The sequence below is a fragment of the Schistocerca serialis genome, chromosome 12 (genome assembly GCF_023864345.2).
Source record: "Schistocerca serialis cubense isolate TAMUIC-IGC-003099 chromosome 12, iqSchSeri2.2, whole genome shotgun sequence".
Classification (NCBI taxonomy): domain Eukaryota; kingdom Metazoa; phylum Arthropoda; class Insecta; order Orthoptera; family Acrididae; genus Schistocerca; species Schistocerca serialis.
Window position 1 is genome coordinate 120,282,152 of NC_064649.1, and position 14,709 is coordinate 120,296,860.

At 44.3% G+C, this 14,709-nt stretch overlaps 1 protein-coding gene, 1 non-coding gene and 1 pseudogene across 2 annotated transcripts in view; 1 reads left to right on the forward strand and 2 right to left on the reverse strand.

The window, feature by feature from the left end:
* Positions 1 to 892: 892 nt before the first annotated feature.
* Positions 893 to 14,709, forward strand: part of LOC126428189 (melanization protease 1-like) — a 28,968-nt gene continuing 15,151 nt past the window's right edge. The window contains exons 1-2 of the mRNA XM_050090104.1: positions 893 to 1,017; positions 13,567 to 13,728. Coding sequence (XP_049946061.1) covers positions 966 to 1,017; positions 13,567 to 13,728 — 214 coding nt within the window. The 5' untranslated portion in view covers positions 893 to 965. The remainder of the gene's footprint in view (positions 1,018 to 13,566; positions 13,729 to 14,709) is intronic.
* Positions 1,953 to 2,069, reverse strand: LOC126428669 (5S ribosomal RNA; annotated as a pseudogene).
* Positions 3,391 to 3,465, reverse strand: Trnat-ugu (transfer RNA threonine (anticodon UGU)). Its single transcript has one exon. It is a non-coding gene; the product is annotated as a tRNA-Thr (tRNA).

Here is a 14,709-nt window from a genome sequence, read left to right on the forward strand (position 1 = left end):
TATTCATCATCGCCATACTGGAGTATCAACCGGCGTGACGGTATGGTGTGCCATTGGTTACACGTCTCGGTCACCTCTTGTTCGCATTGACGGCACTTTGAACAGAGGACGTTACATTTCAGATGTGTTACGACCCGTGGCTCTACCCTCCATTCGATCCTTGCAAAACCCTACATTTCAGCAGGATAATTCACGACCACATGTTGTAGATCCTGTACTGGCCTTTCTGGATACAGAATGTTCGACAGCTGCCCTGGCCAGCACATTCTCCAGATCTCTCAACAAATGAAAAGGTCCGGTCAATGGTGGCTGAGCAACTGGCTCGTCACAATACGCCAGTCACTACTCTTGATGAACTGTGGTATCGTGTTGAAGCTGCATGGGCAGCTGTACCTGTACACGCCATCCAAGCTCTGGCTCAATGCCCAGGCGTATCGAGGCCGTTATTACAGCCAGAGGTTGTTGTTCTGGGTACTGATTTCTCAGGATCTATGCACCCAAACTGCGTGAAAATGTAATCAGTTCTAGTATAATATATTTGTCCAATGAATACCCGTTTGTCATCTGCATTTCTTCTTGGTGTAGCAATTTTAATGGCCAGTAGTGAACTACCTTTTGCGGTCGGCTGTGTTAAATCTGCAGTGTAGTGGTGTCGCAGTTAGTGACTGCTACGAATTTGAGAGAATTCTGCAATGAATAACAAGTCTGTAGATTCCAGTAGGGGGCGAGTCCCCCGTCTTGCCCCCACCCCCACCTTGCGGACGCAGATGATGAGCTCTACGCTGTATTGGCTAACAGCTTGTTGGCGTCCTTGGTGTGTTCCTTCTCCGTTCGCAGAACTGCGACGCCGTTGAGCTTGCTGGCCTTCCTCAATGTTGCGGTGCTTCCCGGTATCCCCAGCGACCAATAGAGGCCAACGGCCTCGCTTATATGTGCACGGTGCTGGTGAAGCCCCGCAGTGCGCGATGGACCTCCGCCGAGGGCAGCTGTGGCCACTCTTGCTGCTGCTCACCGCTGGTAAGTACCGGCCAATAAGTTGGGGAGTCGGTAGGGGACGAATCCATCAGCCTGACAAATGTGGCCAACCCACTGCAGTCTGTCTGCCGTTATATTCGGCCAGTGCCCAAACCCCTGGTACAGGTATTCTTTCGTTCTTTGCTCCCATTTACGTTACGTGACACTGTAGACGGGCCCGCAGACTAAAGACGATGCGATTAACATTTATTATCCACTGAGGCACTTCTGTCGCCCACTTCACTTTTATGAGTCGGTATGTAAAGTAGCAAATCATTAAGAGTTTTCACCTTGCACTGAACGCTTAGCTTGCCGTGGAGCCAGTGAGAGAGCAGGTGTTTGGATCTCACGCTTTGCTACTGGGCCGAGCGAGCAGTGTACTTGATTAACGCTGCATGCAGTACGTTACACGTACTCTCTGTGAATACGAAGAAGTACTATTGTCGTGTCACCGCCAGACACCACACTTGCTAGGTGGTAGTCTTTAAATCAGCCGCGGTCCGTTAGTATACGTCGGACCCGCGTGTCGACACTGTCAGTGATTGCAGACCGAGCGCCGCCACACGGCAGGTCTAGAGAGACTTCCTAGCACTCGCCCCAGTTGTACAGCAGACTTTGCTAGCGATGCTACACTGACAAATACGCTCTCATTTGCCGAGACGATAGTTAGCATAGCCTTCAGCTACGTCATTTGCTACGACCTAGCAAGGCGCCATTTTTTTTTTTTTTTTTTTTAGCACTCCGTCTTCAGGCCACAATTGGCCCATCGGGACCATCCGACCGCCGTGTCATCCTCAGTTGAGGATGCGGATAGGAGGGGTATGTGGTCAGCACACCGCGCTCCCGGTCGTTATGATGGTTTTCCGTGACCAGAGCCGCTACTATTCGGTCGAGTAGCTCCTCATTTGGCATCACGAGGCTGAGTGCACCCCGAAAAATGGCAACAGCACATGGCGGCTGGATGGTCACCCATCCAACTGCTGGCCACGCCCGACAGCGCTTAACTTCGGTGATCTCGCGGGAACCGGTGTATCCACTGCGGCAAGGCCGTTGCCTAACAAGGCGCCATTACCAGTTTATATTGAGGTTATAAATTATGTATCATCAAGAGCGATGTTCTCGAATTATGGATTAAAGTTAAGTATTCCAGGATCTTCGTACTTTATTTGCAATTCTCAAGACATTGTCCTGTTCCAGACCTCACGCCAGTCTGCGTGAGCTTAAACGCGTGCCTTTCGGCTACCTCCGAGTGGCTTGGCTGTCTTGCCAAGTCATTACAACTATTAAATATTAATCGATCTTTTTCATACTTTGTATACCAAATTCTATGGATAATACAACCACACCGTTAAAATTTCAAATCAATAACTCCAATACTTTTGGAGATATAAATTTTTACCTAAATCACATAATAACCGTGCTGGCATTGTGAAACGGAGTATTCATCTATAGTATCTATTGAAACCACAACCCAGAGGATGGGTTCACCTAATCTAATGTTCTACAATTTTCTTTATTTTGATTACCACAGATTTCTACGTTATTAAAAGTACTTTGTAAAATTATTGTTTCATCGCGTTTTGGTTGTGTGAAGCATTGGCGTGATGCGCCTCGTGTTACGTGACCACGAGTCTGCATTGCTCAGATACACGTATTTAGTTTTGTAGCTGCGAACTGCTATTTACGAGGCGACCTGTACGCCACAGTTGCCGCGTTACATTAACGATCTGTCGCGTACGGGGTGTGCTCAAAAACTAAGGTGACTTTATATTTTTATGAAAAAAAAATATTTATTTATTCATTAATATTCACGTTGTCTATGAAGATAGTATAACTCGAAAGAACAGATACCATTGATGACCGTGCAGCTTCTCTAGAATAAATGATAATTAGTTGAAACCTTCAGCTGCCGACAGGTGTTGTTGACATACCTCGATGGGGACAGCTGAAAATGAGTGCCCCGACCGGAACTCGAACCCGGGATCTCCTGCTTACATGGCAGACGCTCTTCCATCTGAGCCACCGCGGGCGCAGAGGACAGTGCGTCACGCTCCCCGTGAGATCCACATTCCCAACATGTCCACACCACTACATTCGTAGTGCGCCTAATAGATGTTTGCCCATCATACTCATTACTCGTGGCAGATTAATCTACCAAGTCCCGTACGAGTTCGGGCATAGCGTGTGCGTTCGCACAAGAAGGTCAAAGGCCGGGAACCCATATTTTTAACTATATATGACGGTAGTATCTGTTCCCGAAAGAACAGTTACCGTGGATGACCATGCAGCTTTGCTAGAAATGAAATGATAATTAAATAGACACCCTAGCTGCAAGCAGGCGTTTATACACTTCATTGGGGACATGTTGAAAATGTGTGCCCCGACCGGGACTCGAACCCGGGATCTCCTGCTTACATGGCAGACGCTCTATCCATCTGAGCCACCGACGGCACAGTGGATAGTGCGACTGCAGGGACTTATCCCTTGCACGCTCCCCGTGAGACCCACATTCCCAACTGTCCACAATATACATACATAATGTTCCTAGTAGATACTTTGCCCATCCACTCATTACTCGCTCCCACTTAAGTTGACGGTTCCCGTAAGAGTTCGGGCAACCTGTGCGAACTCGCATGGGCTAAGTATCTATTAGGAACATTACGTATGTACCGGGTGATCAAAAAGTCAGTATAAATTTGAAAACTTAATAAACCACAGAGTAATGTAGATAGAGAGGTAAAAATTCACACACATGCTTGGAATGACATGGGGTTTTATTATAACCACCCCATATTGCTAGACGCGTGAAAGATCTCTTGCGCGCGTCTTTTGGTAATGATCGTGTGCTCAGCCGCCACTTTCGTCATGCTTGGCCTCCCAGCTCCCCAGATTATTGGCTTCGGGGTTACTTGAAGTCGCAAGCGTATCGTGATCGACCGACGTCTCTAGGGATGCTGAAAGACAACATCCGACGCCAATGCCTCACCATAACTCCGGACATGTTTTACAGTGCTGTTCACAACATTATTCCTCGACTACAGCTATTGTTGAGGAATAATGGTGGACGTATTGAGCATTTCCTGTAAAGAACATCACCTTTGCTTCGTCTTACTTTGTTATGCTAATTATTGCTATTCTGATCAGATGAAGCGCCATCTGTCGGTCTGTCGGGAAGCATGCAAGGGATAAGTCCCTGCAGTCGCACTATCCACTGTGTCCTCGGTGCGTCAGATGGATGGAGCGTCTGCCATGTAAGCTGGAGATCCTGGGTTCGTTTCCCGATCGGGGCACACATTTTCAGCTGTCCGCATCATGGCCGGCCGGGGTGGACGAGCTGTGCTAAGCGCTACAGTCTGGAACCGCTGCGGTCGCAGGTTCGAATCCTGCCTCGGGCATGGATGTGTGTGATGTCCTTAGGGTAGTTAGGTTTAAGTAGTTCTAAGTTCCAGGGGACTGATGACTTCAGAAGTTATGTCCCATAGTGCTCAGAGCCATTTGAACCATTTTTTTGTCCGCATCAAGGTATGTCAACAACACCTGTCGGCAGTTGAGGGTTTCAATTAATTATCATTTATGGATGGATAGAGCGTCTGCCATGCAATCAGGAGATCCTGGGTTCGTTTCCTGGTCGGGGCACACATTTTCAGCTGTCCCCAGCAAGGTATGTCAATAACACCTGTCGGCAGCTGAGGGTTTCAATTAATTATCATTTATGGATGGATAGAGCGTCTGCCATGTAAGCAGGAGATTCTGGGTTCGAGTCCCGGTCGGGGCACACATTTTCAGCTGTCTCCATCAAAATATGTCAACAACACCTGTCGGCAGCTGAGGGTTTCAATTAATTATCATTTATCGATGGATAGAGCGTCTGTGATGTAAGCAGGAGATCCTGGGTTCGTTTCCTGGTCGGGACACACATTTTCAGCTGTTCCCATCAAGGTATGTCAATAACACCTGTCGGCAGCTGAGGGTTTCAATTAATTATCATTTATTCAAATTGTCCCTTCAAAGCAATCGCCCTCCGATACAATACACTTGTGCCAACGCTTCTTCCAATCCTCGAAGCACTTCTCATAAGCACATTCTGATACAGTCTTCAGTTCTTGCAGCGATGCAGTTTTTATTTTATCAATCGTTGAAAATCTTAGTCCTTTGGTAGGTCTCTTCAGTTTTGGGAACAGGAAAAAGTCGCAGGGGCCATATCCGATGAATATGGTGGCTGGGGCATGACTGTCGTGTTGTTTTTGCCAAAAAATCTCTCACAAGCAACGACGAATGAGTTGGTGCATTGTTGTAATGCGAAAACCACGAATTGTTGTCCCACAATTCCGGACATTTTTTGCGTATTGCTTTCGCAAACGACGCTTAACGTCGAGATAATATTCCTTATTGACTGTACGACTTTTTTGTCAAAAATTCAAGGTGCACTACACCACGGTAATTGAAAAAAACAGCGAACAAAACTTTGACATTTGATCGAACTTGGCGTGCTTTTTTCGGTCTTGGCTCTCAGGGATGCTTCCATTGGGACGACTGGGCGTTGGTTTCGACGTCATAATCGTAAACGAATGTTTCGCCACCAGTATGACCCTTCTGAGCAAATCAGGATCATCACTGATGTCATTCGAGAGCTCCTGAGCGATGCTCATGCGACGGTTCTTCTGATCAAAATTGAGAAGTTTTGGAACAAACTTCGCTGAGGCACGTCTCATGTCCAAAACATCCGAAAAACATTGCATGACACGAGCCGACAGAAATGCCAACATCCTCAGCATGTTCCCTTACGGTAATTCGACGAGTTTCCAAAACAATTTTCTTCACAGCTTCGACGTGATCAGCTGTTGCTGATGAGCTGGGGCGTCCAGAGCGAGGTTCGTCATTGGCATCTTCTCGGCCACCTTCGAAGAACTTGTGCCACTTGCAACTTTTTTTTTTTTTACTTAGAGCAGACTCACCGTATGCCACTGTCAACATTTCAAGTGTTTTAGAGCACTTGATTCCATATTTCACACAAAATTTGATGCAATTTCTTTGCTCCATTTTTTTATAACAATAGAAAATCGCCGAGTACACTAAAACACCTCTAAACTTTCTGTCAAAAACAAACGAAGTATGCTGTAACTTGAAACTGTGAACATATGTTCGGGACATGTTTACCAACATAACAAAAAGAGATCATTAATGGATTGTATGCTGCCCGCACAATTTGAAAAGATACCGTACTTTTTGAACAGCCCTCGTATGTGACAGCGCCGTGGTATAATGATTGCCATTGCATGTGACATTCATCAGTGCGAGTCAGATGTTTGGGCAAGACTAGCGGTGGACATAAAATAATTGAATCCTTTTATCGCCCATCAGGCTCGTCTCCTGATTTAACCCAAAACTTTAGAGAAAACCTCAGTTCACTTGTATCTAAGTTCACCAATCATACTTTAATTATCAGTGGAGACTTAAATCATCCAGCAATTGATTGGGAAAATTACAGTTTTGTTAGTAGAGGGCGTGATAAGACATCCTGTCAAACTTTACTAAATGCGTTCTCTGAAAACTACAATATTAAGAGTAAAATCAGGCTTTTTGCAGATTATGCAGTTATCTATGATGAAGTACTATCTGAGGTAATCTGCTTAAATATTCAGTCAGATCCTGATAAGACTTCAACATGGTGAAGAGATTCCAACTTGTTCTAAATGTTCGGAATGTAAAATTTTGCGTTTCACAAAACGAAACAGTCAAAAAGTCACTTTAAAAATGCCGTGTGACTAGGGCCTTCCGTAGGGTAGACAGTTCGCCGGGTGCAAGTCTTTCGAGTTGACGCCACTTCGGCGATTTGCGTGTCGATGAGGACAAAATGATTAAAATAAGGACAACACAACACAACACCCAGTCTCTGAGCGGAGAAAATCTCCGACCCACCCGGGAATCGAACCCGGGACATTAGGTATGACATCCTGTCGCGCTGACCGCTTCTTTTTTTTTTTTTAAATCTCATTTTGTTCGCTTTTGTTCCTTGCATCTGCTCGGGGCGGACGTCGTAAGACATTCATTTAAGTTCGTTGTTGATCGATTAACTCAGTATTTTTTATTACAGACGGCAGCTGACCCTCTGACCGAACACGCTGAGCTACCATGCTGGCGACCACTCAGCTACCAGGGGCGGAAAATAAGTCACTATTGGAATCGGCTAATTCATACAAATACCTGAGAGGAACACACTGTAGGGATATGGAATGGAATGGTCACGTAGACTCAGTTGTGTGTAAAGCAGGTGGTAGACTTCCGTTTATTGGTTGAATACCAGGGAAGTGCAATCAGTCTACAAAATGTAATTGCTTGCAAATCATCGGTACGACCAGTTCTAAAATACTGCTCATGTGTGTGGGACCCATAACGTACAGGACTAACAGGGGATATTAAATGTATACAGAGAAGGGCAGCACGAATGGTCACAGGTTTGTTTAATCCGTGGGAGAGTGTCACAGAAGTAGTGAAGGAACTGAACTGGCAGAGTCTTGGAGACAGAAGTAAACTAACCCAATAGTGAAACTTCCTGGCAGATTAAAACTATGTGCCTTTCGTCAGCAAGTACTCTACCAACTCATGGCGAAATTGAAACTGTGATGACGGGTCGTGAGTCGTGCTCGGGTAGCTCAGTTTGTAGAGCACATGCCCGCAAAAGACAAATGTCCCGATTTCGAGTCTCGGTCGGGCACACAGTTTTAATCTGCCGCGAAGTTTCATATCAGCGCACACTCCGCTGCAGACTGAAAATTTCATTCTGTAACCCGAGACTGTCTAGTAACAAAGTTTCAAGAGCCGGATTTAAATGATTACTCAAGGAATATACTACAACCTCTTACATGTCGCTCACATAGGGGTCCTGAGGATAAGATTAGAATAATTACTGCACGCACAGAAGCGTTCACACAATCATTCTTCTCGCACTCCGTACATGAATGGAACAGGAAGAAACCCTAATAAGTGGTACAATGGGACATACCCTCTGCCATGCACTTCATGGTAGTTTGCAGACTATAGATGTACAGTAGTTGTGATGCTCACAGTCACCCATAAGAATTTTACACAACAGTTGCGCAATTACTTTGTTGATAGAATGAGATTTTCACTCTGCAGCGGAGTGTGCGCTGATATGAAACTTCCTGGCAGATTAAAACTGTGTGCCCGACCGAGACTCGAACTCGGGACCTTTGCCTTTCGCGGGCAAGTGCTCTACGGTCCCGAGTTCGAATCTCGGTCGGGCACACAGTTTTAATCTGCCAGGAAGTTTCATACTTTGTTGATAGTTTCTAATGTGCTGAACTCTTCAATGTTCACTTTCACCTATACAAAGAAAATTATAAAGGCTCGTTATTCAAAATCTGAAATCTACAAAAGTTCTTCGGCGATTGCTTCGAAATTTGGACACAACGTTGAATTCGAATACGCATGTGTTTTTACATAGACTGCCTAATTGAGTGCCATGTGTTGAACATAAATGCAAGTACCGTGATCAGCCAGAGCATTATGACAACCGTTCTACTATCGATATAAACCCGTCCAGGTGATAGCAGCATCACCTGGTGAGCAACGACTGCTAGTCAGACAGTCACACGCACGGTGCATGCGGTATCAATGGGTGTACTGTCCAGGTGTAGAAAGGGCAAGGTACGCGTTACATCTGAGTTTGGTCGAGTTCAGATCGTGATGGCCCGTAGGCTTGGCTCGAGCAATTCGTAAACCGCATGACTCATCGGGTGTTCTAGCACTGCTGTGTTGAGTGTCCTCTACATGTGGCGAAACCAAGGTGAAACCACTCCTAATCATGGGATTCCGCAGCTGGCGACGCAATCATCCCGTCCCCCATGCGGATCCTCTATGACCTCATTCCTTTCCCCCATCTGCTCCTATTCCTCGAATATATCCGCATACTCTACACCTCCCACCGCCTTGATCCCCCTCACCCCCTGGTTGCTCCTCTCAACCCCCGCCCTCTGCCCCACCTTCACTGTTGTGTCCCCCCTACCCTCCACCTCTACACCCTTCATCTCCTTTCCCAAGGTGGCTTCCATCAACTACTCCTCCTGGCTCATGCCCTCTCTCCCTTCATATATCCCACCTATCAACTCTGATCCTCATCTCCCCCTCCTCTCCTCTGTCCTTTCCCTGGGCTCCCTCCTCCCCCCCTCTTCGTCCTGTTTTCCTCCACCAAACCTCTCTCTGCCTCCCTTCCCCCCCTAGTCCTTTTGCATTCCCCAGTCCCTGTCACGTCTGCCCCCCCCCCCCCTGTTATGGGTCCTCGTCCCCCATCAACTCCTTCCCCCCTGCCCTCCACATCGTTTTTTCCTCTCCTTCCCCCCTTTTCCTTCCCATTGTCTGTCCCAGTTCCCCCCGCCTGCCCTCCCTCAGCTGTGGTGTGTCATATTTGTGCCAACTTTTTAGTGCAGTGTTCAAGTGAGTGTTCAGTGTTGTGCATCTATCCAAAGTTTTGCAAACAGAAATCATGCTGTCGCTGGGTGTGAATTTCATATCCTTTGCAAACAGAAACCAGACTGTCGCCGTGTTTTTTAGTTGTCTGTCTATTATTTTTCTGCTTCCTGTTTATTTTATTAGCATCATCAACCCTTTGTTTTATTTTTTAAGTTCCACAATTTTCCGCCATTTGACCATTTATGTCACCGATTTTATCGCCAGCTTTTATTATTTATTATTTTCATTTTTTTTAAAACAAATTCTGTAGGCTGAAGAGCGGCGTACTAAGCTGCTGCCAGCCCGCCCTCTTCGGGGGGAATCGCAACTCAATAAAGGAGAAAAAAAAATGCCAATGATAACACGTGACCATCGGCACTGGACGTTGGCGCAGTGGCAGAGCTTTTCTTCATCTGATGAATCCCAACACTTTCTTCATCAAGCAGACGGGAGTGTGCGAATCCGTCGTCCTCCAGTGGAACAGCTACTTGACTTCCGTTCTGCAGGACGGAGACAAGCTGGCGGCAGCTCCGAAGTTTCACTTTAAACTACATAGTTCTTACAAACTTACTCGATGGGACTGTAATGGCCCTACATAGAGATCTTACCTGGTTGCTCATTGGTTAGTGACAGGTGACTTTGTGGGACGTTGACTATTTAAAGACAGGCATAAGATTATGTGACTTCTGAAACTACATAATGTTTTGAAAATTGGCTAGGGTAGACTTTGCTATACTGCATGTACTCTACAGTTTTACTATTATCTGGTTTATAAAAAAAGGTTTCATGGTAGTAAAACATAAAATATATGGAACATTATTATTCATCCTTAGTCAGAAATCCCCTACCCACCAGTGTAGCTGAAACCGCTAACGCACTGCTTGCTGGACTCGTGTAGGTGTGCCGGCGGATTACTGACGAGGGCTCGTGTGCTGGCCAGCGTGGTTGTGGTTTTTAGGCGGTTTTCCACATCCCGCTAGGTGACTTCTGGACTGGTCCCCACGTTCTGCCTCAGTTACACAGATTGCAGACATCTGCACACTATTCCATGGATTACACTAGGTGCAGACAGTTGGGGTACACTAATCCCTTCCCGGGGGGTACGGGGTGGTGACACGAAGAGCATCTGGCCACCCCTTCAAATTAACATGCCACATCCGATTGACCAGCAGACCCCACCAGTCGAGATTAATGCTTGGAAAGAGAAAGAGTCAGAAACCCCCTGTTTACATGTATGAAATCCATCTTGGAATAAATTTGTTATGACCCCAAATTATACAAAATCTCTGTCTGTGATTGAATTAATTAGTGAGAGGTGTTGTTTCATTCAGAAAAAAATATAGCAACAAAAATACATTGTCATACTTCAGAATCTTGTAGGTGTTAAAGCAAAATAGGCAGTTGGAATTGTGAGGTTCTGAACTTTTATTAATGTTAATCATTTCATGAGTTGGTTAGTTTCAGATAATTCAAAATATGTTCTCAAAAAGTTGGGAAGTCTGCTTTTGAATGAGTGGTAGCAATACCTCCTATGCTCCCTCTCCTGCAAAATGTTTCCTGATTAAATGTCATAACCTCAGTTGGTCATTTAATTATATAGGCTTCTAGTAAAGTCAATTGCATCATTAACAAGGAAAGTAAATGTGAATAACCCTGAAAGAATGGTTCGGTGTGGGGTGTTGGAGGGGTGAAGTGGACTGCGGTAGTCGTCGTGGGGTTGTGGACCACTGCGGCTGCGGCAGCGACGGAGCCTCTCCATAGTTTCTAGGCCACTGGTTAACATACAATACAGTACATACAATACAACGTAAATATGAACAAATAAACTGTGACTTTAAATGGAATTTTTCATAAAGAACAATTTTATATTACTGTACACATTATCTATTAAGTGTGCAGCTGCATTACATATAGAATGAAATAGCAAAAAAAAAAAATTAATTATTCTTGGGAGCAGAAAGTATAACAGATGGAGTAGTAGCAACACACTACAGCTTAGTATCCTGAAGGTAAGTAAGAGCCAGCAATTTTAAATTCATCTTGAGTGTATTTTCTTTTTTGTACAAAATGTGAAACATAAACTCCTGCTTCCTTGCTTTGAAAACATGGAAGGTGAACAGCAGCATCAAAATGGACATGCCAATGAATAAATAAGATAGTTCAATATACACTGAGCTGACATAAGTCATGTGATACCTCCTAATGTCATGTCAGAGCCCCTTTCGCCTGACATAGTGCAGCAACTCGAGGCTGCATGGACCCCACAATTTGCCGGAAGCCTACTGCAGAAACACTGCATGGTGATGCCTCTATAGCCATCCATAATTGCAGAAGTGTTGCTGGTGCAGGACTTCTTTATTGTGGCCCATAAATATTCGATGGGATTCATGACTTGTGATCTGGGAGGCCAAATCATTTGCTCAAATTGTCCGCTGTCTTCTTCAAACCAGTCATGAACAATTGTGGCGTGGTGACATGATGCATCAACTTCATCCCTAAAAATTCCATTGTTGTTTGGATACATAAAATTGATGAATGGCTGCAAATGGTTTCCAAGTAAAGAAATATCCAGAGGAGCCAGTCAATTGCATGTAACCATTATGGAGCCATCACCAGCTTGCACAGTGCCTTGTTCACGAGATGGGTCCGCGGCTTTGTGAGGTCTGTGCCACACTCGAACCCTACCATCAGCTCTTATCAACTGAAATCGAGGCTCATCTGCTGTGGCCACAGTTTTCCAGTCATCCAGGATCCAACAGACATGGCCACAAACGCAGGAAAGGAGCTGCAGGTGATGTTGTGCTGTTAGCAAAGGCACTCACATCAGTCATCTGCTGCCACAGCTAATTAACGCCAAATTTTGATGCACCACCCTAATGGATATGTTCCTCATATGTCCCACATTGATTACAGCGTTTGTTTCATGCAGCATTGCTTGTCTGTTAGCACTGACAGCTCTACCCATACGCCACTGCTCATGGTCGTTAAGTGAAGGCTGTCAGCCACTGTGTTGTCCGTGGTGAGAGGTAGTGCCTGAAATTTGGTACTATCGGCACATTCTTGACACTATGGGTCTCAGAATATTTAATTTCCTAACAATTTCCAAAAGAGATTGCCCCAACTACCATTCCGCGTTAAAGTCTCTTGATTCCCGCTGTGTGGGCATAATCACGTCAGAAACCTTTTTGACATAGCGACCTGAGAATAAAAAATGACAACTCTGCCAACACACTGTCCTTTTATAACTTGTGTACGAGATACCACTGTCACCACTATGTATATATACATATCACAATCCCATGACTTTTATCACTTCAGTGGATAACGAAAGGAGCCAATAAAAAGAGAATGCATAAACATGGAAACATGCAACAACAACATAATGGGATAGTCAATGAAAGATAGTAATACAAGTGATAGACTTCATGGTCCTCATGGTGAAATGAGCGATGACAGATAATGTTGCTAGAAACCAAGACATTGTTTCTGGAAATCAGCAGATGTTATCTTACTTGTGGCAAGGGGCTCAATTAATAGCCAACACTATTATCTCTTCTCCAATTTAAAGTGAGTTCAAAAACAATTAGTATTAGATCCCCATTTTACGGAAGATCAGTACAGATAAATGATAGAGTGTTCTGTAATAGTATTGTTTACTAAACCTGAGGAAGACAAGATTTATATTTATGAAACATATCTATAACTTTTAATGTATGAAAGTAAAAAACTGTTACCCAGCCTGTAATAATATTAAGTAAATGCTCATACTAACCAACTTGTGAATTATTTGTTCTCTGCTCATGTACCCTACTGTTTTACTGAATCATGAGCATACTGTAAAATATCCTCTTCCCTGCACTTCAAAGTAATTTCCATAGTATTAATGTGGAGGTAGATGTAAAATTATGCTTCCTGAAGATTCACTTTATTTTGCCTACATTGCTTGAACTTGTCTGGCAAATAACAATTGTAAACTTTATGCCACCAATATAAATTTGTCAGCCTGATCTTTATCATCATACATGTAAATACTAAAATAATTCAGAAAGTAAAATCAAATGTGTGATTATAAAAATGTTGCAGAGTGTGTAAAACCAATTCCTACAGACGAATCGTATCTCCTTGATGGAAAGCCTTCACTGGCTGCAGAATTTCCATGGCATGTTGGAATATATTTACATGAAAATGATGGATATTTACAACTATGTAGTGGAACCCTTATAAAAAGAAAGTTGGTTCTAACTGGTGAGTTATTTACAAGTTAAATATTTGCTACAGTGTGTGTTACTTCAGGGTAACGTATTATGGATTGCATTACATAGTATCACCCAAGCTTCTCTAAAGGCAGTAAGTCTATAATTTGTTCACTCCCTCTTTACCCCTCTGAATACCTGAGATTTGTAAATCTTACTGTTTATTGCATCTTGTTGTGTATTTGCCTCTCATTTTGTTGTAGTATCCCTCTCTTGTTCCAACAAACGTACCTGATTGTCTTGACATACCTTCGTAAACTCCCAGTCTGCACAAATCTACAAAGAGTATAAGCAACAATAAAGAGCACAGACAATCACCCACAATGTAGTTGAAGAGCGGAGCAGGAGACAGGCACATAAACAAGCTCTAAAACATATTGCTTAGCTTTCTTGCAGCTGAGCTACAAATACCAAATATTGATTATGTGATCCATGACACTCTGTTATACAGGGTGTCCAGAAAAGGGTTCCCTGATTTCAAAATTAAATATCTCGAAAACAAAGATCGATAGAGGAATGCAGTAAACGGTATGTTTATTGTGAAAGCTGTAAGAAGTTTATACAGCAGTTTGAAATAATAGTTACAAAAGCTGCTAACAGATGGCGCTGTACGCTGTACAGCTCATATCAGCATACATAAGTGAATTAATCGTATGAAAACAATCTTTGCAAACAATCACATCACAATGTTTTCAAAATGTTCACCATTGGCACTACAGAGGTGGTGCAAACGAAGAATGAAATTCGCCATCACATTTCGTAGTGTCTCAACCGAAATGGATCACCTGCCACAGAGATCGCCGATTCAAGCTCGTCCAGCGTGGCGGGATGCTTCGGGTAGACCATGTCTTTCACCGTGCCCCACAAAAAAAGTCACAGGGAGTCAAATCCGGCGAATATGGAGGCCAATCCATGCCAGCACCAGTAAATTTGGGATATTCCAAAGCAATGACTCGATTCCAGAAGTATTCCT